This window comes from Phyllobates terribilis, unplaced genomic scaffold, assembly GCF_046119375.1.
Source record: "Phyllobates terribilis strain yellow unplaced genomic scaffold, ASM4611937v1 Scaffold_3__8_contigs__length_932513732, whole genome shotgun sequence".
NCBI lineage: Eukaryota > Metazoa > Chordata > Amphibia > Anura > Dendrobatidae > Phyllobates > Phyllobates terribilis.
This window is the reverse complement of record NW_027362763.1, coordinates 753,113,698-753,137,791: the sequence shown is the minus strand read 5'-3', so window position 1 is coordinate 753,137,791 and position 24,094 is coordinate 753,113,698. Positions and strand designations below refer to the sequence as shown.

General features: G+C 42.8%; 1 protein-coding gene across 1 annotated transcript in view; it reads right to left on the bottom strand.

Annotated features, from left to right (window-relative positions):
* Positions 1 to 24,094, bottom strand: part of APLF (aprataxin and PNKP like factor) — a 236,393-nt gene that overhangs the window by 85,554 nt on the left and 126,745 nt on the right. The window contains exons 6-7 of the mRNA XM_073672188.1: positions 8,295 to 8,386; positions 3,310 to 3,608 (exon numbers count right to left, since the gene is read on the bottom strand). Coding sequence (XP_073528289.1) covers positions 3,310 to 3,608; positions 8,295 to 8,386 — 391 coding nt within the window. The remainder of the gene's footprint in view (positions 1 to 3,309; positions 3,609 to 8,294; positions 8,387 to 24,094) is intronic.

The window sequence follows — 24,094 nt, the reverse complement described above, 5'->3', positions numbered from 1 at the left end:
GTGACGGGTTGGATGTTGTCCAGGGACCTACCACCACCCCCTCCCACACACAAAACATTGGGCGCTCTCTGGGACTGGGATGGGGTCTTTTGGCGCTGGGGACACTCAGCCCTAAAGTGTCCTGGTTTGTTGCATAGATGACAACGTCTTACGTCTGGTCCTTGCCTGGAGAGGGCAACAGGGGGATACACCCCTTGTGTTCTAGGGGCCGGGGAAACAGGGGCATGACTGGGCTTACCCCCTCTCCAGGTGCTGCTGGCAGACTTCTTCAGCTCAGGCGCCCTGTTATTGGCATACTCGTCTGCCAGGGCGGCTGTAGCAGAAGCCCCTGTTGGTTTTCGGTCACGGAGGAACTGTCGGAGGTCCTCTGGGCAGTTCCACAAGAACTGCTCCGTGACGAACAGTTCCTGGACCTCCTGGCGGGTAGTAAGCGCTAGACCCGAGGTCCAGTGCTCTGCGGCTCTCAACAGCGCCCGCATATGATCGGTCCAAGTGTCCTTGGGGCCACGCAGCAGGCTCCGGAACTTCTGGCGGTACGACTCGGGAGTGAGGTTGTACTGCCGGATCAGGGCCCGCTTGATGCAGTCGTAGTTCTGTACCTCCCCGGCAGGTAAGTCCCCCAAGGCATCCAGGGACTTACCCCTCAAACGGGGGGTCAGGTATCTGGCCCACTGATCCCGGGCCAGATGGTGCTGAAGACAGGTCCGTTCAAATGCCACCAGAAAGGAGTCCAGGTCCCCATCCTTCTCCAGTAGAGGGAAGTCCTCAGCTCGGACTTTGGACGACTTGGTCTCCTGATGGGTTGGTTGCTCTAGCGGAAGCCCCCGCTGGGCCAGGTCCAGTTGGTGCTGGCGCTCCGCAGCTCGCTCTGCACGCTCCGCAACCTCCCGGCGCTCTGCAGCTTCACGCTCCGCAGCCCGCTCCGCAGCCCGCTCCGCAGCCCGCTCTGCACGCTCCTCCTCCGCTGCCTTCTCTGATGCTGCCAGGAGGGTTTTGTAGACGGCATCGCCATGAGACTGGAGACTTGCCATAGCCGCTTGTAAAAGGGCTTGTGATCTGGACAGGCTGGGCTGGGTAGGTGGTGGGCAGCCCACTGCGGGACCGTATACTGGGGACTGGCTCCCTGAGGTGCCCGGGCTGGACTCCTCCTCGCCATGAGTAACAATGTCCTCCCCTCCTGCCACACGGACCGTAGCATTAGCCTCTTGCAGGGTCTTGCTCCTGGTGCCGTCTGCCATCTTGGTAACCGACACCGCTGCAACCCTGAGTTTGCACACACCTTGTTATACTTTTAGCCTGACCGTCTAACGTTGGGCTGACCTTAAGACTCCAGCAGTGGAAGTTACCACTGGCAGTCTTTAGTGCCTGGGAGTAGGGGTCCCACAACACTATTATTCTGCAATCCCACCGCTGCCACCAATGTGATGAAAGCCGGCCGGTGGGTGCAGCTCTCTGGCGCCCCCTTACCTCTCAGGTCAGTCAAGGTACTGCACCTAGAGAAAGTAGTGCCAGGTAGCTGCAACCAGCGCAGGGAACACGGTAGTGTGTTATCCCTTCAACGTCACTAAACCGTAACGTCACTACACAGCACAACTCGCTAGCGCCCTCTTAGCCTCAGGTCAGTCAAGGAACTGCACCTAGGATAAGCGGTCGCCAGAGAGACTGTCCTGTAACCTACTGGGTATCGGGGCCCTCTGTAGTGAGGCCGGTATATATATCTTCCTTGGCCGCGCCAGGAATATATATATCTGAACCTCCGACCGTCACTACCAGCCTTCCCCAATCCCCAGTTGGTATGCTGCCACCAGTCCCTATTTTAGATATACGCCCAGTCCGTGAATGGGCCTATATCGGGTCAGGAACCAACCCTGGGTAGCGTTTTTGGCTTGAGCCGAGCTCACACGGACGTGCGTTCGTTATGCAGAATAAAAGGCAGGCCCACAATTACTTGAGGTAATTGATTATAATAATACACTAGATACACGATATACAACTAAATATACACAGGTATAAGGTCAGGCTAAACTATACAACAATGGAATACAACACACAGAATCACCACAGCATATCAGTTACCGGTTTCTTGATTTTCTTGTGACGCAGGGAGAGGATTCTGCGGTCGCAGGCACGGTTCTTTGTTACAGGCTGAGGCCTACCACCGCATGGTCAAACTGCTCCTCCCCTTGGTGGCCTCAGCTGGTGCTCAGATGTTCAGCACACCACTCTTGGGTCAAGACTGACTTGTCTCTTGTCTGTCCTGCTATCTTACCTGCCCTGTCCCGCCCACTGCTGGTGAGGTCAGCTGGCTCAGTCTCCACCCTCAGGTCTAACTTCGATCAGAAGCCCAAATTCTATGGAACCCAATAACTTCTTCTGGGATGGTCTCATGATACCCCCAGGGGTTCCCATGGATTCGGGCCGCCGTAACCGACCTTTTGATATCAATTATGATACCATACGGTCCTCAGGAATGGCTCCGCGCTATATCTTGGCTTCCAGAGCACGTACAAACGTCTACCGCGGAGGCTTGTGTGCGCAATGGCTCCGGGACGCCGTGATATTTTTTTATTGGCCCATCCCATGCAACATGCGTGTACTTTTCATGTTTCTATATCTTATGCCTCCATGCTTGTGACAGACAAAGAAACTAGTCCTATGGGACAAATGGTCAGGTACAGATAGACGAAGCACCCCCCCCTGCTGGCTGTGTTTCCTCTCGAAGTCTTTGAAGCTCCTAGCATTCAAGTGTTAAGTAGGCTTCTTATCTTACAGGAGCCTGGATGGGGGGAAACTATCTAGTTGACGTTTTAACAGAAGGTCCCAAGGGTGGGGGCTGCTGAAGTGTGGCCATCCCTGGATATGATTTATCATTACCAAGATGGCGGCTACAGGTTCATCACACTAGCGTTCTGAAGATGTGCGGCCGCTGCACTGGGAGCTCAGCTGTCAGGAGGAAATTAACTTTAGTCCCCCCCCCCCGCCCCCGACAGCCTCTGGCTTTCAGTCATAGGGGTGGGCCGGTGAGGCCGGCACTGACTGACAGCCGGTTCTGCAGTTATAGCAGCCGCTCACTAGCTCACTATGTACTGAGCAGTGACTGAAGCTGCGACTCTATGACTGAAAACCCGAGGCTGCCGGCGGGAGTTAAGTTAATTTCCTCCGGCAGCGGGGCTCTCAGTGTGGCAGAAATTACCCTGTAGATTAACCCAATATCTGCAGAGTAATAGCATTTTTTTACATGACAGGTTCTCTTTAGGTTTTACATAAACTAAGGCTTTATTCTCACCATGTGGTGAAAAGTGGACTTACCTGTAACACTGCTCGCCGTACATGCAGGGAACTCTCTTTTTTGGCAATTGCTGGGTGTCCTGGGTTGATGTAGGACTAAGACTAATATTGTCATTACTGACTGAAGGCTTCATGTGTGAAGTGGATGGACTCCCTGATGGACTATTGTTGTCAGGTGGTGGAGTGGAGAGTTTGGGAGTGTAGTCACCATGCTCCTCTTCCATCTCTTCTTCCTCATTGTCCTCCACATGATCTTTCTGTAAACTGACAGGTGTGGCTGTTATTCTTGTCAAACTACTGGATGTTGTTGGAAGAGAGACCTTTTAAAAAAAAAAAAAGAAAATACTAAAACCAATAATACAACTCTATATGGTAAATCTAAAACATGTAAAAGGACCCTTGGTCTGATCTCACGGAACAGTTATTGCAGCACAACTTGCTCCCCAGTCTGGCACAGAGTCTTCGTTACTGCTCAAAGTGGCGGCTATTGTTGGCAACACTGACGACACGTCGACAGCGCTGCAGCTAATCACTGAGCTCAGCAGCTCTGTGCGGCTGCCACAGTTACCTCGGTCAGAGCTGCCGAGCTCAGCTATTGGCTGCAGGGTTAGTCAAATATTGTCAGTGTTGCAGAGAATAACAGACACAATAAGCAGTGGCAGAGACTCAGCACTGGACCCGGGGAGGGTGAAAAGAACAATTTTTATTTATTTATTTTTTTTAAAAGTAAGTCAGGGAACATGGATTTTCTGAAACCTTAATACCTCTTTAATACTTACTGTAATAGAAAGGTGTCAGAATACAGGTAAAACTCTACTTTCTGCCTACAGAGTTGGAGGTCAGAGCATCTATGCTGACCCCATGCCGCACCTAAAGCGCCTATATTATGTATGTGTCAGAACTTCACATAGAAGCGACGGGAGAAGGTGGTCTGGTCTGGCGATTCACGATTTGTAGGTCATATAGGCAGTCAGGAGTAGGTGTTCCTTATATGAAGAATAGATGGTGCCATACTATAGGAGGAAGACAAGACGGCAGAGGCTTTGTGATGCTCTGGGAAATGTTCTACTGGGAAACTCTTGGTCCTGGTGTTACTATGGATGTTACACTGCCACATACCACAAACAGAAATATAGTTGCAGACCAATTACACAGCCTCATGGTAACAGTATACCTTATTGGCAGTGGCTGTTTTTGGAAAAAAATGTTCAGGAAAGGTTTGAGGAACATGAAAATTAGTTCAAGGTGATGATGTGGCTCCTACATTTCCAGATATTATCTGATTAAGTATCTGAGGGGTGCACTACAAAAACAAGTCTTATCCACGGAGATCCCACTCTAGCTTACAGGACTAAACAGATCTGCTTCTTGGTGTCAGATACCACGGGATACCTTCAGAGATCATATAGAGCCCATGCCTCAAAGGGTCAGAGCTGTTTGGGTGGCATGAAGGGGATCTACAGAAAATTAGGCAAGTGGTTTCAGGGTTATATCTGGCATTTGCATTTTACTTTAAAGGGATATTCCCATGTCCAAGATCCTATCCCAATATGTAGTAGGTGTAATAATAATAATAATAATAGTAATAATAATATTAGCAAATACCTCCAATTAGAAATGTAGTATAGTTTTTCTGATTCATTATGTCGCTTTCCCAATGTGCAGGGCATGACAGTAGCAGGTATCCATGGTTACGACCACTAACAACTAACTGTCACTATATGAGTGGTTGTAACCATGAATATTTAAGCTACTGCAATGCCCTGCACATGGGGTAAGCAACATAGCGAATCAGAAGAACTATACTACATTTCTAATTGGAGGTATTTGCTAATAATTAGGGTTGAGCGAGTATGTTCTGTCCGAGTATGCTCGGGCCGAGCTCCGAGTATTTACAGCTGCTCGGTGATATGTTAGAATCGCTCCCGTGTGCATGATTTGCAACTGTTTGACAGTTTTATTACATGAGAGGAATGTCTATTTCTTACACATTCCTCAAATGTAATAAAACTGTCAAACAGTCGCAAATCATGCACATGGGAGCGATTCAACCATATCACCGAGCAGCTGTAACTACTCAGAGCTCAGCCCGAGCATACTCGCCGAAAGGGTTAATAGAACATACTCGCTCAACACTAGTAATAATATTAATATTAGTACACCTAATACATACTGGGATAGATTCTTGAAGATGGGAATATCCATTTAAATTATGTGCCTACATATGAAATATACTTTGTGTTTTGATAGTTTTAATAGACCAACACACCGAGTAAAATACATATTTGGACTACAGTGAAGTGGTGAATATTAGAAAGTCCAGTCACCATCAATCATCTCTCCAGCGTCATCCCTCTAGTAGTCTAATATGTGGTCCAGTGCAATCGCTTTTCTGTGCTTCTACATTTCAGCATCTAGTTTACATTCACAGTATGCAATCCGGCTGGAGGGAACGTGCCGTGCCACGGTGGAAAATGGTAACACAGACAGAAAGCCAACCGGCAGGGCGCTGGGAATGAGCTGGGAGCGGCTCAGCAAAATGAAAAAGTAGTCAATAAAGGAGGAAAAAGAACAAAGTCTGTATTCCAACAGAGAATTAAGTCGATATCGGCTACATAAAGTACGGGCCAAAATCAAGCCGGAATTAATATGCTTATCGCTCTATATACACATTTGCATTGCGGTCCAACCACGACCTTGTATGTAACTGAATAGCTTCTATATTGTATGAGATTTACTAACACCGCAATGCCTTTATACACAGCTTAGAGACAGGTATACAATGCTGAGCGAACAAGCCCATGATAACCATCGGAGCCATTACGTTGAATATAACACAGACGACATTTTCATTTCCTTCAATTGATTTTTTCTTCTTTACTGTAATACGTGACAGAGATATGAACTCCTCCACTATTAGGAAAGAATTAGACTGGGTAACATAGAATATTAATGAAGTTCAGACACAAAACAAAAGGGTAATAATGCCTTCAGGGCAAGGTGAAATGTTCAAATAAGCTGAGTATTGGAAATATCAATCTTTTCCGAGGACACTGTGGTGTGCATACAGATTGTGGGATCATACATATATAATCATCACACCAGGAGGATTATTGCAATAAACATAATCCATCTCTTTTGCTCTGTTTTTACGTCTCGTATAAAATAGCGCTCCATCAAGAGAAAACTCTATTTCTCTAGTTGTACCTAAGAGTATGTGTAAACCATTGTCCAACCAACAATGGAGTGATGAGACATGACTACTAATATCAGCCACACCACAGAGATTACAACTGTAATTACTAGAAGACAACAGAAATGAAGAAACGTGAGGAAACGTCAGCGTGTTCTACTGTCTCCTGCAAATTCTGCCCACACATATTGAAGCAGCACCATGAAGGACATTATACTGCGGTAATGAGCAATGTAGCTGTGACTCCAGCACTCAGTAATGAGCAATGTAGCTGTGACTCCAGCACTCAGTAAAGAGAAATGTAGCTGTGACTCCAGCACTCAGTAAAGAGCAATGTAGCTGTGACTCCAGCACTCAGTAAGGAGCAATGTAGCTGTGACTCCAGCACTCAGTAAGGAGCAATGTAGCTGTGACTCCAGCACTCAGTAAGGAGCAATGTAGCTGTGACTCCAGCACTCAGTAAGGAGCAATGTAGCTGTGACTCCAGCACTCAGTAAGGAGCAATGTAGCTGTGATTCCAGCACTCAGTAAGGAGCAATGTAGCGGTGACTCCAGCACTCAGTAAGGAGTAATGTAGCTGTGACTCCAGCACTCAGTAAGGAGCAATGTAGCTGTGACCACAGTAAATAGAAATCTAGGAGCACTTCCTAGAAGCAGCAGAACTGTGTGTGTGTCTCTGTGCAGTATTTCCCCACTTAAAGCAGCAATCCCACTTATACTTTTTAATCAAATGTGTGTATATATGCATTTAATGTAGTGTGTGTGTATTATATACTCGCCTACCACCGCTCTCTCTGGGTCCAGAGCCGTTTTTCTCCTCTTTTCAGTCACATCACCTCTCTGCAGACAGTCCGGGTCACACTGCGTTGCGCATGACCTGGAAGTCGCTTTTAAACTGTAAGCTTATGGAGAGTCAGAACGAGGCACCATAGGTTTTCATTGTAAAAGAGACTTCCGGCTCACACGAAGAGCATAGAGTGAGCTGGCTAGTCACAATTGTGGTGACGTCACAGCGAAGCAGAGACGCCCACTGGACGGCCACGTCTCTAGATGGACACTGTCTCGCTCCATACAAGTGTAAGGAGCGAGGCCACACCCAATAGTCGGGTTCTGGTTGGGAGTATGCATAACACATACGTACCTGCTGGTCCCAGTTCAGAAACCGGCGAACCCCCACAACGCACAGTGCAAGCGCTGGGGGATTCATAAGTCTGCAGACACACAGAGTGATTGAAGATTTATCAATTTAGACCAGACAACACCTTTAATACACTCACACTACATTACATGCATATATACACACATTTAATAAAAAAAATATATATAAAATGGGAGTCCTTCAATCAAAAACAGATTTTAACAGATAATTGAGATCACAGCGTTTGAGGTGAAAAAGAATTAACATAAATAAAAGTGAATTTTAATGAAGATATAAAAAAATACTACAGAGGAATTAGCTAAAAAAAGTAATACACCCTGTAAGGAAATATAGATATCTTACTGTCCATATTCTTATATAACTTGTTAGGCCACGGCCCCGCTATCAGTATTCGGTCAGTATTTTTTCTCAGGAGTGGGAGACAAAACCAGGAGTGGGTGATAAATGCAGAATTGGTGACTTGTTTCTATTCTACCTTTTCTCTGATTGTTCCTCACCTGGTTTTGATTCCCACTCCTGAGAAAAAATACTGACCGAATACTGATAGTGAAGCCGTGGCCTTACCGGAATAAAGGTTTGATGTTGCCCCTCTATTGTCCAGAGAAGCACTATCCTTCCAACCCCCACCCCACAAAAGAAGACAGTCAGTCTTACCTCTGATTGTTTCTTCTTAGGAATGTCCTCATCCTTTGATTTAAGGGATGGTGATATTTGGACCCTTTGGATTGTAGTCCTCTTCTTTTTCCCTTAAATTGAAGATCAAATACTAAATCAGAACAGAGCACGTATCATCAGACTGGAAAACGTTAAGTCCACACTTCAAAAGGATGCAATTTTGATACAAAAAAAAAGGAAATTTCAATGGAATGTACGTCTGAAGTAATTACAACTTTGACCCTAAATATCATTAGGGATGAAGGTTACATACTGATTACGCAAATTGCCTCTTCAGAGAGAAAGAGGACTAGAACTCTAGCATGAAAAAATAGAGGAAAAATTGCACTCACAGTCCTTTAAAACGTTTCTTCTTTATTAGAAAATTAAAACATAGGGTTTGCACGGGTGAATTGAATGCTTACAGGACGACAGACGTTTTTCACCAACTGGTGCTTCAACAGGTCCTTGTGTATGCATATAACCTAGAACACTAGAACCACCTATAGGAAGCAGCAATCCTAAAAGTCAATATCGACCCATTAACGAGCCTTGCCACATGAGTTAGGATAAAAGCCAAACCAGAATCTTAATTTGCAGAGACGGTGTTTCGGGGTGCTGACCCTCATCAGTGCAAGGTGTGAGATCTGGTTTGGCTGGGTGAGAGGCTTCTGACCGGGATCCAAGAGGTAACGTTTCTCCTTGTGGAGAGTGACATGCCAAGCCTGGCATATCAGCTACATACTGAGCACTCAGGTCCACTAACCAGTATGTGGTACATAACAGTCAGATGCGATACTGTCCTTTAAAAGGAATATACAATTTCAAACAGTATTATAACTTCCCATTTGTCATGTTTGGATATAAGGAACATAGATGCAAGGATTACATATAAAGGTGACGATCAGACTACACTAAGGGGCGTATTAATCAAAACGGTCTGATTCTTAGACAGTACAAACTTAGAATGCACAGTCTTGAAATGTGCCAAATTTATCAGAGTAATTGAGACTGTGATGCTTGTCTACTTTTCAGACTGTGCGGTCTAAATTTACACTTATTATTTGGTTTACTTTTTGCCAGAACTGTACGCCGCAATTTTGTCCCTTTTTTTGCCCCATCAGTCCATTTACCCTTACTGGACAAGATGTAAAAAGAGTGCAAAAAAAATATGGTGCTAGTCATGAAAGACACATTCTGGCACATTTAGTTTGATAAATTTTATTTTAAAGCATTTGCTTGTAGCCACAAGAACTCATATGATTACATAGGAGCTGTATACACAAAATAATTCCATATTTTATTCAAGAAAGAGTCCAAATTAATATATTTTTATTTTTTCCTCCAATGAGTGCAATAAACAAAATCAACTGCAAAAGTGTAATTTGCATTTAATGTCAAAGTATATACACTATCGTTCAAAAGTTTGGGGTAATTTCGAAATTTCATTATTTTTGAAAGAAAAGCACCTTTTTTTTCAATGAAGCTAACATTAAGTGAATCAGAAATACACTCTATACATTGTTAATGTGGTAAATGAGTGTTCTAGCTGCAAACGTCTTGTTTTTATTGCAATATCTACATAGGTGTAGAGAGGCCCATTTCCAACAACCACCACTCCAGTGTTTTAATGGTACATTGTGTTTGCTAACTATGTAAGAAGGCAAATGGATGTTTAGAAACCCCTAGAAAACCCTTGCACAAGTATGTTAGCCCAGCTGAAAATGGTTTGGCTGATTTGAGAAGCTATAAAATTGACCTTCCTTTGAGCTAGTTGAGAATCTGGAGCATTACATTTGTTTGTTCTATGAAACTCTCAAAATGGCCAGAAAAAGAGAACTTTCATGTGAAACTCGACAGTCTATTCTTGTTCTTAGAAATTCCATGCAAGAGATTGCCAAGAAACTGAAGATTTCCTACAACGGTGTGTACTACAACCCCTGGCAAAAATTATGGAATCACCGGGCTCGGAGGATGTTCATTCAGTTGTTTAATGTTGTTGAAAAAAAGCAGATCACAGACATGGCACAAAACTAAAGTAATTTCAAATGGCAACTTTAGGGCTTTAAGAAACACTAAAATAAATCAAGATTAAAAATGTGGTACTGAGTAAGGGTAATTTTTTTCAGACCAAGCAGAGGGAAAAAATTATGGAATCACTCAATTCTGAGGAAAAAATTATGGAATAATGAAAAACAAACACATAAAAGAACACTCCAATACATCACTAGTATTTTGTTGCACCACCTCTGGCTTTAATAACAGCTTGCAGTCTCTGAGGCATGGACTTAATGAGTGACAAACAGTACTCTTCATCAATCTGGCTCCAACTTTATCTGATTGCTGTTGCCAGATCAGCTTTGCAGGTTGGAGCCTTGTCATGGACCATTTTCTTCAACTTCCACCAAAGATTTTCAATTTGATTGAGATCCAGACTATTTGCAGACCATGACATTGACCTTATGTGTCTTCAACGTCTACAGTGAAGAGGCGACTCCGGGATGCTGGCCTTCAGGGCAAAGTAGCAAAGAAAAAGTCATACCTGAGACTGACTAATAAAAGGAAAAGATTAATATGGGCAAAAGAACACATACATTGGACAGAGGAAAATTGGAAAAAAGTTTTATGGACAGACAAATCAAAGTTTAGGTGTTTGGATCACACAGAAGAACATTTGTGAGACGCAGAACAACTGAAAAGATGCTGGAAGAGTGCCTGATGCCATCTGTTAAGCATGGTGGAGGTAATGTGATGGTCTGGGGTTGCTTTGGTGCTGGTAAAGTGGGAGATTTGTACAAGGTAAATGGGATTTTGAATAAGGAAGGCTATCACTCCATTTTGTAACGCCATGCCATACCCTGTGGACAGCGCTTGATTGGAGCCAATTTCATCCTACAACAGGACAATGACCCAAAGCACACCTCCAAATTATGCATGCACTATTTAGGGAAGAAGCAGGCAGCTGGTATTCTATCTGTAATGGAGTGGCCAGCGAGGTCACCAGATCTCAACCCCATTGAGTTGTTGTGGGAGCAAAAAGTGCCCATCAAGCCAATCCAACTTGTGGGAGGAGGATCAGGAAGCATGGGGTGAAATTTCTCAAGATTACCTCAGCAAATTAACAGCTAGAATGCCAAAGGTCTGCAATGCTGTAATTGCTACAAAGGGAGAATTCTTTGACGAAAGCAAAGTTTGAAGGAGAAAATTCTTTCTAATAAAAATCATTATTTCTAACCTTGTCAATGTCTGGACTATACGAGTATATTCTAATCATTTTGCAAATCATTTGATAAATAAAATTATGAGTTTTCATGGAAAACACAAAATTGTCTAGGTGACCCCAAACTTTTGAACGGTAGTGTATGTTAGCTCATCCAACGTAAAATCATCAAGAAGTGCCATTGTTCCACTTCTTAGTAAGAGCAAATGCAATAAGTCTTACTGCAACATGATGATTTAAAATTATTTAGCGAAATTATTGAATCTACATCAGAATATAGGTGAAAAAAAGCAAATTTTGGAACAAGCCTATATTTTTTTTTACTCAAATTTGCAATGTTTTAAATTTTGATTAACCTCGGGTTTTCGATGGGGTTGAGATCTGGGGAGTTTTCTGGCCATGGACTCAAAATTTTAATGTTTTGTTCACCAAGCCACTTTGTTATCACTTTTGTCCTATGACATGGGGCTCCATCATCCTGGAAAAAGCATTGTTCTTCACCAAATTGCTCCTGGATAGTTGGGAGATTATATTTAGATACCATCCTTTATTCATGGTAGTGTTCTTGGGCAAAATTGTGGGTGGCCCACTCCTTTGGATGAAAAGCCCCCACACAAGAATGGTCGCAGGATGCTTTGGTGTTGGCATGACTTAGGACTCATTGTAGTGCTCACTTTTCTTCTCCGGACAATCATTCTTCCCAATGTCCGAATAGTCTGAAGGCGGTTTCAGAAAAATAATTTTACCCCAGTCTTCTTCTGCAGTCCATTCCTGTAATTGCTGCATAATTTCAATCTGTCCTCAATGCTTATCTTGAAGAGAAGAGGATTCTTTGTTACATTTCTTGACACCAGGTCATCCTCCAAAAGCCATCGCCTCACTGGGCAAGCAAATGCACATCTGCCTGCTGCCATTCCTGAGCAAGCTCTGCATTGGTGTAGAACCAATCCCAGAGCGGAATCCTCTTTTAGTAGATGGTGGTGGCACTTGCTGGACTTTCTTGAGAGCCCTAAAGCCTCAATAAATTGAATTGAATCTCACACTTTGAAGTTCCTGATGATCTGATAAATGGTTAATTTCGGGGCAATATTACAAGCAGCAATGTCATTGCCTGTAAAGCCCTTTTGATGCAAAGTAATGACTGCACGTTTCCTTGGAGGTAACCGTGGTTAACAAGCACCAGCCCCCTTTTAAAACAACCAGTCTGCTCTTATCACTTTGTCATGCTGATTTGTCAGCTGCCTTGTCCTCATTAACACTTTTTCCTGAGCTAACAAGAAGATCACTGAAATTATGCAAGCATGTAATGTTGTGGCAGGGCTGAAATTCAGTGGAAATTGAGTATTTGTGATGAAACAGTTGTTCTCTTCCCTGAGTCCACCGGCGAGTCCTGGTGTCTGGTGCTGAAATCATATCAACAGCGCAGCAATCATTGAGCTCAGTGGCGTGAGAAAGGTGTTCCCATCTACAATGACAGAATCGCTGAGGTCACTGATTGGATGCAGCGCTGTCAAGGTGACGTCAGCACCCCAGCCAATGACAGACAATGGGAACAGTGGTGGAGACTTGCTGGTGGATCCATGAAAGGGCGAGTACAGATTGTTTCTTTTTAATAAAAATAAACTGCAGCAAACCTCTTAAAGATAATTTTCATGGCAAGGAATGACTTTGCAATTTATCAGATCACTCCTCGCTGCAATCTAGAGTTAATGCAAATTACCACTATAAAAACAAACAGCAATCTTTGTGAAAACCTAAATTTGAGTCAGTCTCAAAACTTTTGGGTATGACTGTATATTAGATCTGTATTTTCACATGTGCGTTGTAGGTTCCACATAAAGCTGCAGATCCAGACCCCCAAAAAAGGGACAAACTAGAATAGCCATCTAGTAAAAATATAGACATCCAATGCACCCCATTATAGCCAATGAGATCCATTAGTTTTCATTGTTGTCCCTTAGGAGAATTTCAACAAAAATAACTCAGATGTGAACTGAACCAAATTCTTACTTAAATTTATTTCTTCACAATGTTCCCCAAATGGAGAACGAATATAGTGGTCCTGCCCATCATACAAAAGGTAAAAGTGTATGGGGTAATAGCACTTGATATACTGTACATGAACCAGGAAAATATCAACTGGGCGCTACCTCAATGCAACAACCCTCTATATAAGCTCAGCCATAGTGAAGATCAATGGTTAAAATAAACAGAAGTAAAAAGTGAAAAATATTACTCTAAAGTAACGGTTACAATGATGAATGGCATTTAATTTGCTGAGAATTGCTGTACCGTATTATGACAAGTTCTATTATTTATTACAAGTACAAAGGAAAGAAAGAAAAGAAAAAGGAGTTTATGGAAGCACTGATCGATATATGGAGAAACAAAAGCAATGCAAGGCTGGCTCATACCTCCAAATCCAAACTAGGGGAAAGGAATATTTCAATAATTAAGAAAAGAAAAATTCTGCTATAACCACAATAAAGCCTGAAAAACAGATGTTTTGTTCTCAGCATTGAACGATGTAGGACAAACTTCCAGAAACACTACATTATATACAGGAGGAGTAATAACACTCTTGTCATCTGGAATATAAAACAGACCTAAACGGGGGCGTCCGCCTACCCAGGGGAGACCAGGCCTCAGGCGTCAATGATGGAGCACTTCTAATACTGCAGTACCTGGGCAGAGAAGTACGCCTGCGCAGGAGTGCGATGCCGGGGACCCTGTGTGAATGATGTACGGGACACGTCACCCACACGAAGCAAGAAGGAGGATGGCATCACAAGAAGAGAGGAGACACCGGACCAAGATGAGCGACGCCCCTAGGACCGGACCGGCCCACAGGTGAGTATAATAAAAGGGCTTCTTCTTGCCTTGCAGGCCGGGTTGGTGGCTTATATACAGCATTACAGAATGCTGTATATCAGGGATGAAAGGTGGTGGGCTTATCTCACATGGGACAAACCTGGTGACAGGTTCCCTTTAAAGGGGTTGGTAACGTTATCTTAACAAATAAGTTGCGGACCTGATTTTGTGGCAGTGACTAATATGCAAGTTTGACAGGTCCTCCTCCTGTGGTGGAGATGTCCTGTGTGAATGTAACCTTAGTCAGAACACAGAGCTATGTAGAAATTACAGAATGTTTTACCCTCTTCTACAACATTTTTAAAGGGAATCTGTCACCGGGATTTTGCCAAATAATCTGAGAGCAGCAAATGTAGAGACAGAGACTCTGATCCCAGTGATATGCCACTTACTGGGCTGCTTGTGTAGATTTTATAAAATCACTGTTTCAATCAGCAGTAGGTTATGAGTAGGTGATTAGAAAACCTTCTAATATGAAGTTCTCCTTATTCATGAGCTCAATATAACCACCCCTATCACTTAATGGCAGCTTTCTGCCTATGCACAGTGATAGATAATGTAAAAAAAAAAAAAGAACAAATCAACTAGCACCTGTCCAGGGCATGGCAAACTACTCCGGTAATGGCAACAGTCCAAACGATGTTCTTAAAATAATTTCCTTATTGATCCAGTAGTATAAAAAGGTACAAAAAATGGTTGACAAAGGAACATGCAGGTCCTCAAACATGTTGCCCGAGAGCGCAGCGGATATTTATTTTTTGCCTTTTTAATTTTTGTGCTGTTAAACCATTTTTTTGCACCTTTTATGCTACTGGATCAATAAGGCAATTATTTTAAGTTGATGTGAGTGCCGGCTATCATTTGGACTGTTTCCTATGCACATTGAACACAGTGAGCTGTCAATCAGTGGGGTGGGTGAAGTGATACAGAGCTCAGTATTCACAGAACTGTTAGATGCGCGGCAGAAAAAACAGATTTTATCAAAACTGCAACAAGCAGCCCAGTAAGAGACACAATAGTGGAATCAGGGTCTGTGCCTCTACATCATGCTCCTAACAGATAGGATAGCAAAAACCTGGTGGAAGATTTTCGTTTTAAAGTAGGACTTCCTCCAAAAAGGGGAATATTGACTGGGCAAAAGAAAAAGAAAAACTAGGAGGGGAAAAGGAAAGCATCAAACAGAATCATGCAAAAAGAAAAACTAGGAGGGGAAAAGGAAAGCATCAAACAGAATCATGCAATGATTTTCATAACACTTCTGATTTGCTTATACGGCCATGTTGAGCTGCAATACCACAATCAGTGCATAGACAAGAGTGTTATTCTTTCTCATATGCAAAAAGATTATTTTTCTTAGGGTTCGTGCAGAAGGCCATATTTTCGGTCCGAGTGCGATCTGACAAAACATCGGATCACACTCGGACCAACGTTAGTCTATGGGGCTTTGCACATGTCCGATTTTTTTTCTCAGACAGAGCCGTTCCAGGGAATAAAAATGGCAGCATGCCCAAGTTTAATCCGATATTCAGATTGCACTGGGCTATGAAAGTCCATGAATCTGTGGAAAACATCGGACTGCACTCAGATGACACCTGAGTGCAGTCCGATCTCCTCAGACTTACACAAGAAGATGTAGAAATTTTGAGATCCAGAGTTTGATCAGTGTTATTTGCATAACTGGCCCGATTCTCTCGGATGAGTTTAACGGTCGTGTGACCCTAGCCTTATTCTTTCCAAAACCTTTGTGCCTTTGGAACCATCTTAAATTAAACATTTGCTTTCATAACTAATGATTTACCAAAATCACCCCCAGTATTTTATGTCACCATCACCCATTGAGCAGAAAAAAAAGGAGTAAAAGGTTTCTAAATCAAACCTAGCAACAGTCCTAAGGCTATGTACACACAATGTTTTTTTTTGCGTAAATTTTCTGCAGCAAAACCTGATCTTCAAGGGCATTTTGTTCAGGATTTTAGTTATTAGGTAGTTATGAATGCCGAGTACATATAATACGGAGCTCAGCAGCCTGTAATATAATAAAACCATCTGAGGATCGTGTGATCACCTCCGATCCAAGAATGAGAAGTCTTCACTGGTGACCAGAGTGAGTCATACGTGCACCATGAGGATTAACAGATCATTAAACACAAATCATTTTAGTTCCAGTACAAACATTTCCTTAGATACAGTCATCAAAATCAGAGTTGGCCGATCCCGACCGCCCACTCCCTTCTCATGTCAGAACTGATCAGTTATTGTCTTCTGAAGCTTAGTATAAGGGGAATGATCATTAAATATTAAACTGTAATAGCTACAATATTCACTACAAAACTAAATCACATAAAGAAGTTAGTAAAAGCTACAGTACCAGTGAGACTACAACGAGCTACTGCAGGCCAAGGAAACAACTCCTGCACTTCCCCACGCAAGCCCTTACAGCCCTCTCCTGTATGTAAAAAAAATAAGCTGTCTAAAAGTAGAAAAAAATGTGTTGTTTTGTTTTTTGTTTTTTTTAAACTCTATAAACAGCGCCACTTACGCCCATAGGCTGTTTCTGGTATTGCAGCAAGGTAGTAGATATGGTTGGCACTCTTGGCTAAAAGAAAGGGCTTCAGTGGCAGGAAAAGTCCCCAATCTGTATTTCCAAGAATAGCCATGGCACTCATAGATGCAAGTAAATGAAGATAAAGTGATTTATTGCACCACCAGCAAGGTCTGCTTCAAAAAATGGCCAACGTTTTGGTACTAGCCGGACAATGATCACGGCTAGCATATGAAGAGGATCATGTGTGTGCTCCGAGGGTAGACAGTGGGTGCTCCTGTCAGCCTTTAGAGCGTGCATATGTCTACAAGTATGTAAAAGGAAGAGGACTTGAACTCTGGTGCGACCTACTGGAAGTAGCAATCCTAAAAGTCAATCTTGACCCTTTAATGAGCCTTAGGATAAAAGCAAAACCATAATCTCAATTTGTAGAAACGTGTTTTGGGGTGTTGCTCCTCATCAGTGCAAAGCATGAGGTCTGAATTGGTTTTATGAGAGACCTCTGACTAGGGAATAATATTTCTCCTTGCGGAGAGTGACATGCCAGTGTAAGGAGACTTATAGGCCATGCAATGCTCCTCTGGGGTATTAAATCACATTGGATTTATTTCTTTTTTTTAAACAATCTTTTTTTTTTTTTTTTTTTTTACAATCTTGGACAATCACTTTGACTGTTCTGCAGTCATCAACTATCCAAGGTGCTGGTGCTTCCGGTTGATGGGCAGTGTGCAGCATAAAGTACACATGTACCACCTTTCACCCTGCTCTACTATCTGTTCCTCCTGAGGACAAACAGCGCAGCAGTAGATAAGTTGATAAGCCATATTTGTGGATCAGATTCACACATCCACGTCTATTAAAGTGAGGAAAAAATAGATGGCACCTAGAAGTCATCCATGTGCTGCTGTTAAGATTTTTTTTTTGAGCACACAATATTAAACCTAGTTGCATGTGTGTATAAAGCCTAAAATTGATGTCAGTGAAAGGGTAGAATACATTGTGACAGCAGTTTGTAGACATGTCCCTTCCTTAGCAAAGACCAAGAGTTACAGTCTTCTCTGCCAACAGCTGGAAACGTGCCCTACTTACAGGGAACCTGTCATATTGAACATGGCACTTGATCTGACAGCAGGTGGTTACAGAGCATTAGGGGCTTAACAGACAGATATACAGGCATGTGGAAAAATATTTACATAGCTTGTACTGTATTCATAGCAGACCCTGCTCCTTCTGGGCTTCATGGGGGGTCCTAATCAGTGATTGACAGATATCTCTTCACCTGGTATCAGGACTTCTATGTGTTAGTGTTACTTTGCACTGATGAGGGGCAATACCCTGTAACACCGTGTCTGCAAACAGGGATTCTGATTTGGCTTTTATCCTAAGTCATATGACAAGGCTCGTTAATATCGATATTGACTTGTAGGATTGCTGCTTCCAATAGGTGGCGCTATAGAGTTCAAGTACTATTCCTCTCTGAACAGACAATTTCTATATTTATTTTCCCAGAGGAGCACGCAAGGCATTTAAGTTTCCTCATACTGGTGTGCCACTCTCCACAAGGAGAAACCTTACCCCTTAGATCCTAGTCCAACATCACCCCCAGCACTGATTAGCAGCTTTGCCACTATACAATGAACAGTACAGACCAAAAGTTTGGACACACCTCATTTAAAGATTTTTCTGTATTTTCATGACTATGAGAATTGTACATTCACACTGAAGGCATCAAAACTATGAATTAACACATGTGAAATTATATACTTAACAAAAAAGTGTGAAACAACTGAAAATATGTCTTATATTCTAGGTTCTTCAAAGTAGCCACCTTTTGCTTTGATGACTGCTTTGCAAACTCTTGGCATTCTCTTGATGAGCTTCAAGAGGTAGCCACTGGAAATCGTCTTCCAACAATCTTGAAGGAGTTCCCAGAGATGCTTAGCACTTGATGGCCCTTTTGCCTTCACTCTGCGGTCCAGCTCACCCCAAACCATCTCGATTGGGTTCAGGTCTGGTGACTGTGGAGGCCAGGTCATCTGGCGTAGCACCCCATCACTCTCCTTCTTGGTCAAATAGCCCTTACACAGCCTGGAGGTGTGTTTGGGGTCATTGTCCTGTTGAATAATAAATGATGGTCCAACTAAACGCAAACCGGATGGAATAGCATGCCGCTGCAAGATGCTGTGGTAGCCATGCTGGTTCAGTATGCCTTCAATTTTGAATAAATCCCCAACAGTGTCACCAGCAAAGCACCCCCACACCATCACACCTCCTCCTCCATGCTTCACGGTGGGAACCAGACATGTAGAGTCCATCCGTTCACCTTTTCTGCGTCGCACAAAGACACGGTGGTTGGAACCAAAGATCTCAAATTTGGACTCATCAGACCAAAGCACAGATTTCCACTGGTCTAATGTCCATTACTTGTGTTCTTTAGCCCAAACAAGTCTCTTCTGCTTGTTGCCTGTCCTTAGCAGTGGTTTCCTAGCAGCTATTTTACCATGAAGGCCTGCTGCACAAAGTCTCCTCTTAACAGTTGTTGAAGAGATGTGTCTGCTGCTAGGACTCTGTGTGGCATTGACCTGGTCTCTAATCTGAGCTGCTGTTAACCTGCGATTTCTGAGGCTGATGACTCAGATAAACTTATCCTCAGAAGCAGAGGTGACTCTTGGTCTTCCTTTCCTGGGGCAGTCCTCATGTGAGCCAGTTTCTTTGTAGCGCTTGATGGTTTTTGCAACTGCACTTGGGGACACTTTCAAAGTTTGCCCAATTTTTCGCACTGACTGACCTTCATTTCTTAAAGTAATGATGGCCACTCGTTTTTCTTTACTTAGCGGCTTTTTTCTTGCCATAATACAAATTCTAACAGTGTATTCAGTAGGACTATCAGCTGTGTATCCACCAGACTTCTGCACAACACAACTGATGGTCCCAATCCCATTTATAAGGCAAGAAATCCCACTTACTAAACCTGACAGGGCACACCTGTGAAGTGAAAACCATTTCCGGTGACTACCTCTTGAAGCTCATCAAGAGAATGCCAAGAATGTGCAAAGCAGTCATCAAAGCTAAAGGTGGCTACTTTGAAGAACCTAGAATATAAGACATATTTTCAGTTGTTTCACACTTTTTTGTTAAGTATATAATTCCACATGTGTTAATTCATAGTTTTGATGCCTTCAGTGTGAATGTACAATTTTCAGAGTCATGCAAATACAGAAAAATCTTTAAATGAGAAGGTGTGTCTAAACTTTTGGTCTGTACGGACAATAGAAAGCTGTGGTGTGGGCACAGTTATACACACCTCAACAACTGAGCTCTGCAAAATCTGCAGCTGAGAAAACCATAACTCTATCATAACTGCTATACCCACTAAATTAAGTTCTACATCACTGGAATCAGGTCTCAGCCCCTTCCTCATGCTGCTGCCAGATTACATAGCACAAACCTGCTGATTAAGTCCTTTTAATGAGGCTGTCTAGTGCTAATACAACCCCTTCCCGATCTGAATGCCAGCACTGATTGGGATTAGAGCTCACGTGATGTAACAACCTTTTGTGAACCTCAGAAATGGGAGTGCAGACACCGCTGGAATGGCGCCGGCACTGGAGGGGAGTATAGGGGTTTTTAATTTAATGGCGGCAAACATTTAGAGGGAGAAGGGGTTTTCCTAGTAGTGGACAACCCCTTTAATAAGAGCCTTAAAGCAAGGTTCAAACAATAAATGGCTGATTAATGATATTAATTTGATTTATTCCCCATTAGAGTTCTTACAATGTTGTTTTGACACGGGGTGGTACAACCGAATAATGAAGTCCAAGGGTGGAGTGACGAGAACCAGGCCATAAAGAGCGATGGGGGATTAACAAACCTGCACCCAAAAGTTCATTGGGGCAAGGCTTAAATGTTCCCCATAATTTTATGTAGCTATGATCATGTGTACATTATTTTATATAATTTCCCATTACACAGGGGGATTGCATACACAATAATTCCATAATGATTAGATAGAAGCTAAATATATGCATTTTGGTTTATGTAGTCATTTTATCGTGAAGTAAAAAAATATATAAAAAGATGTTACATAGCAGTGTGTGTCAATGTGTCCGTTCTCTTTCATTCTTCGCATCAAAGGCCAAAAGATGCTGCAAATCATAAAAAGGTTCAAGACGATCACCATAAAATACCAGTGGCCTTGTAATATTTGAAAATTAAAATGGAACAGATATGAGCCTCATCCGAGGCAGAACATGCAGCTTTGTGAACAGACGTCAAATCTGTGCGGGTTTCTGTTGCATATTGCAATGCCAGGAACTTTACATTAGGCACAGTCCATCCTAAAAATACCACCGCAAGCCCGACTTGTATCCCTCCGGAGACAGAACATCAAGGAGCCGTGAGATTTTATGTAATAACCATGGAAGACTGAACACTGTCTCTAGAGGCTTGAAAGTACAAGAAGCACAGAGAACAAGGAGAATATTTCAGAATTTTCCCAAGGAACCTGGCCTCGAATTGTGTCAGTAAATCTGATTATACCTTGTGAATGACATACAGTGTCAACTAGTGTCTTCTGTAAATAAGGAATCATGCCTTCATAGAGGTCCATGAGTGTATTTAGGCATTTGTAACAATAATATTTCACCCTGCCAGTCAGAAAATCTCTGCCCATGAATATATGAACCTAAAGAGGATTTACAATAAAAACATAGTTATCGTACTCTCAACAAAAAAAAGTCTAGAAAATGTATACCATAGAATTTTTAAATGCTATGAAGCTGGTATACTTACCAAACTCATGTACGAGTTGCTGTATAATCCAATCTGAACAATTAAATGCCCCCATTCACTCACCTCGTCTGATTGACAGCTCCTCAGTGTCCCTCTTCCCTGTTTCTGAAATCTCATGCTGCTCAGTACAAGCTGCAGCTGGCAATCAAACTGGGTGAGCAGGGACTAAATATTCAGACTCCTGACCTGTCTCACTCTTTAGATGGACTCCTCTTACACCCCACTCAGCAGGTAAAATATCTATGTAATAATGTATGCCGGTTGGGTTGCTTGTGACATGTCTATTTTAAAGAGAATAAAACGTTACGGATGATATTGCAGGAGATCGGGGATGAGCTGTAATACCAGATACAGCCAGTGGACAAAAGTGGCGCTTGCTTACAGAAAACTATCAGACCTATAGGTATAACTTATTCCAGAACCACACCAACAGACAGTATGGTATATGTGACAGGTAGACATGATATGGACAGCTGTGCCACTTGTTAGCCCTATGCTTACCTTTCCATGGCACTTCCTCTTGCAGGTACCGTGCTTCTGCATACTCGAAATTTTGGGAAGCTCGGCACTATGTCAAAATACTACAGCTCCCATAGAGTTACACACGTAAAAATTTTCCATTTGCTAAATTATCTCTGCTATCAATAATGTCCTAAACCCCCACTCCGCTCCTCAATAGGTACTGTGAAGTACTGACATGACCGAGGACGGCCTCCCCTTCCTATTCATTTCAGCTCATCATAAATTGCGTGAACCCAAATGGGCTTACAGTAAGACAACAGTTGACACTCCAATACGAAAGGTAGGTAAGGCTCTGACTTATTAGCAAGACACGGGCTTAATAATAACAGATCAGAGTGGTATGCAGCCAGAGCCAATTGCAGAAAGTCTCAGTTTTGGAAAAAGAGGATGCCGGGATTTGTTGGCTTTCACAGAGCATGCTGCCTCACAGTCAGAAAGTACACCAGCAACAAGGGCATGTTGGGGATGGATATGAAACATGCTATATTTTGACCATTTATATACTAGTTGTTTAAAAGGCCACCTGTCGTTTCATCCAGAACGGGAGTAAAAGAATAATCCCTGCTGCCTTCATTCATGACAGGTAAACTGCTTTTGCTGCACATACTAGTCAAATAAGTCTAGAAACTCTCCTGATTCTTATGTTCTGTAATTTGCCATCATCACTTTTAGAGCAGTTTCTCATCATTAGTGTTCTCCACACATTAGGAGCTGGGACTTCGATTCCCTCACTTCCAGAACGTATTATTTTTCTGTCGGAAAACCCCTTTAAATTATTAGAACAATATTTCCGGAAGCCATAAAGTGGTTGGCCAGCACAAAGATATTGATGACCTAGCCGAGATCTGTGGAAGTCCAACACCTAAAACTTCCACCAATCAACTGATATCTGTTCCAGCAATGGTTTGATGTAAGCATCGTAGAGATACAGTACATATCATAGGGATAGACCATTACTAGGATAGGCCCTGAGAACCCCTAAATCTGAAGTCCATGTACACTGGAAAAGACTTTAACACTGTATTAACACTATTTACCTGCAGATTAAGATGACGCTGGTGTACTTACTTTGAAAATCTATGTAAAGTTGGCAGGATAATGTTGATATTAAGATGAGTATTTTATGATTTCAACCAAAGAGAGAGAGAGTTCACGCGTCCAAGAGTATTCATCTCCGCCCACCCAGCCTGACTGACCGCTGCAGCTTGTACTGAGCAGTGTGAGATCTCAGCCGCTGTGAAGAGGGACACTAAGTCTGTCAAGCAGGGTAGTTGGGTGGAGATTGAGGTTTTTCCTTTCAAATAGAAACGTTCAAATACAACCATTCTGACATTGATTTACAAAGTAAATACACCACTCTTTTCAGGTCAAAAACCCATTTATTATTGGACGTAGTTTGTATTGTGAAATCTGGCGACACACCAGTTAGCCCTACAAATGTCCAAGCTTTGCAAAACCAATTTCTTTGTGTATTAACACATACCAGCCAGGTGTACATGAAACGATCAGTTTACTGTACAACCTAAGAAAGGACAATAATATATTGATTGAATGTAGCCTATAGATCTGTTTTTCAGCTACAAGCTTTGGCTAAACCGGTCATAACAAACAAGGCCATTCGCTCTCCTTCCCTGTTTAGTGCCTTGTACAGCATTCTGGTGTACGGAGGAAAGTGAGCGATGAAGACGCAGTAGTGCATGGCCGAGCGCCACAGACCCTCTCACGCAGCGGATCAGCGGTTGTGCCTAGAATCGGATCCCCTCTTCTCTAATATTGTGGCCTGTCCTATGGAGAGGCCATTGATGTAGAAGTACTGGAATATCACGTCAAGGGCTCTTCTCATACTAACATCAT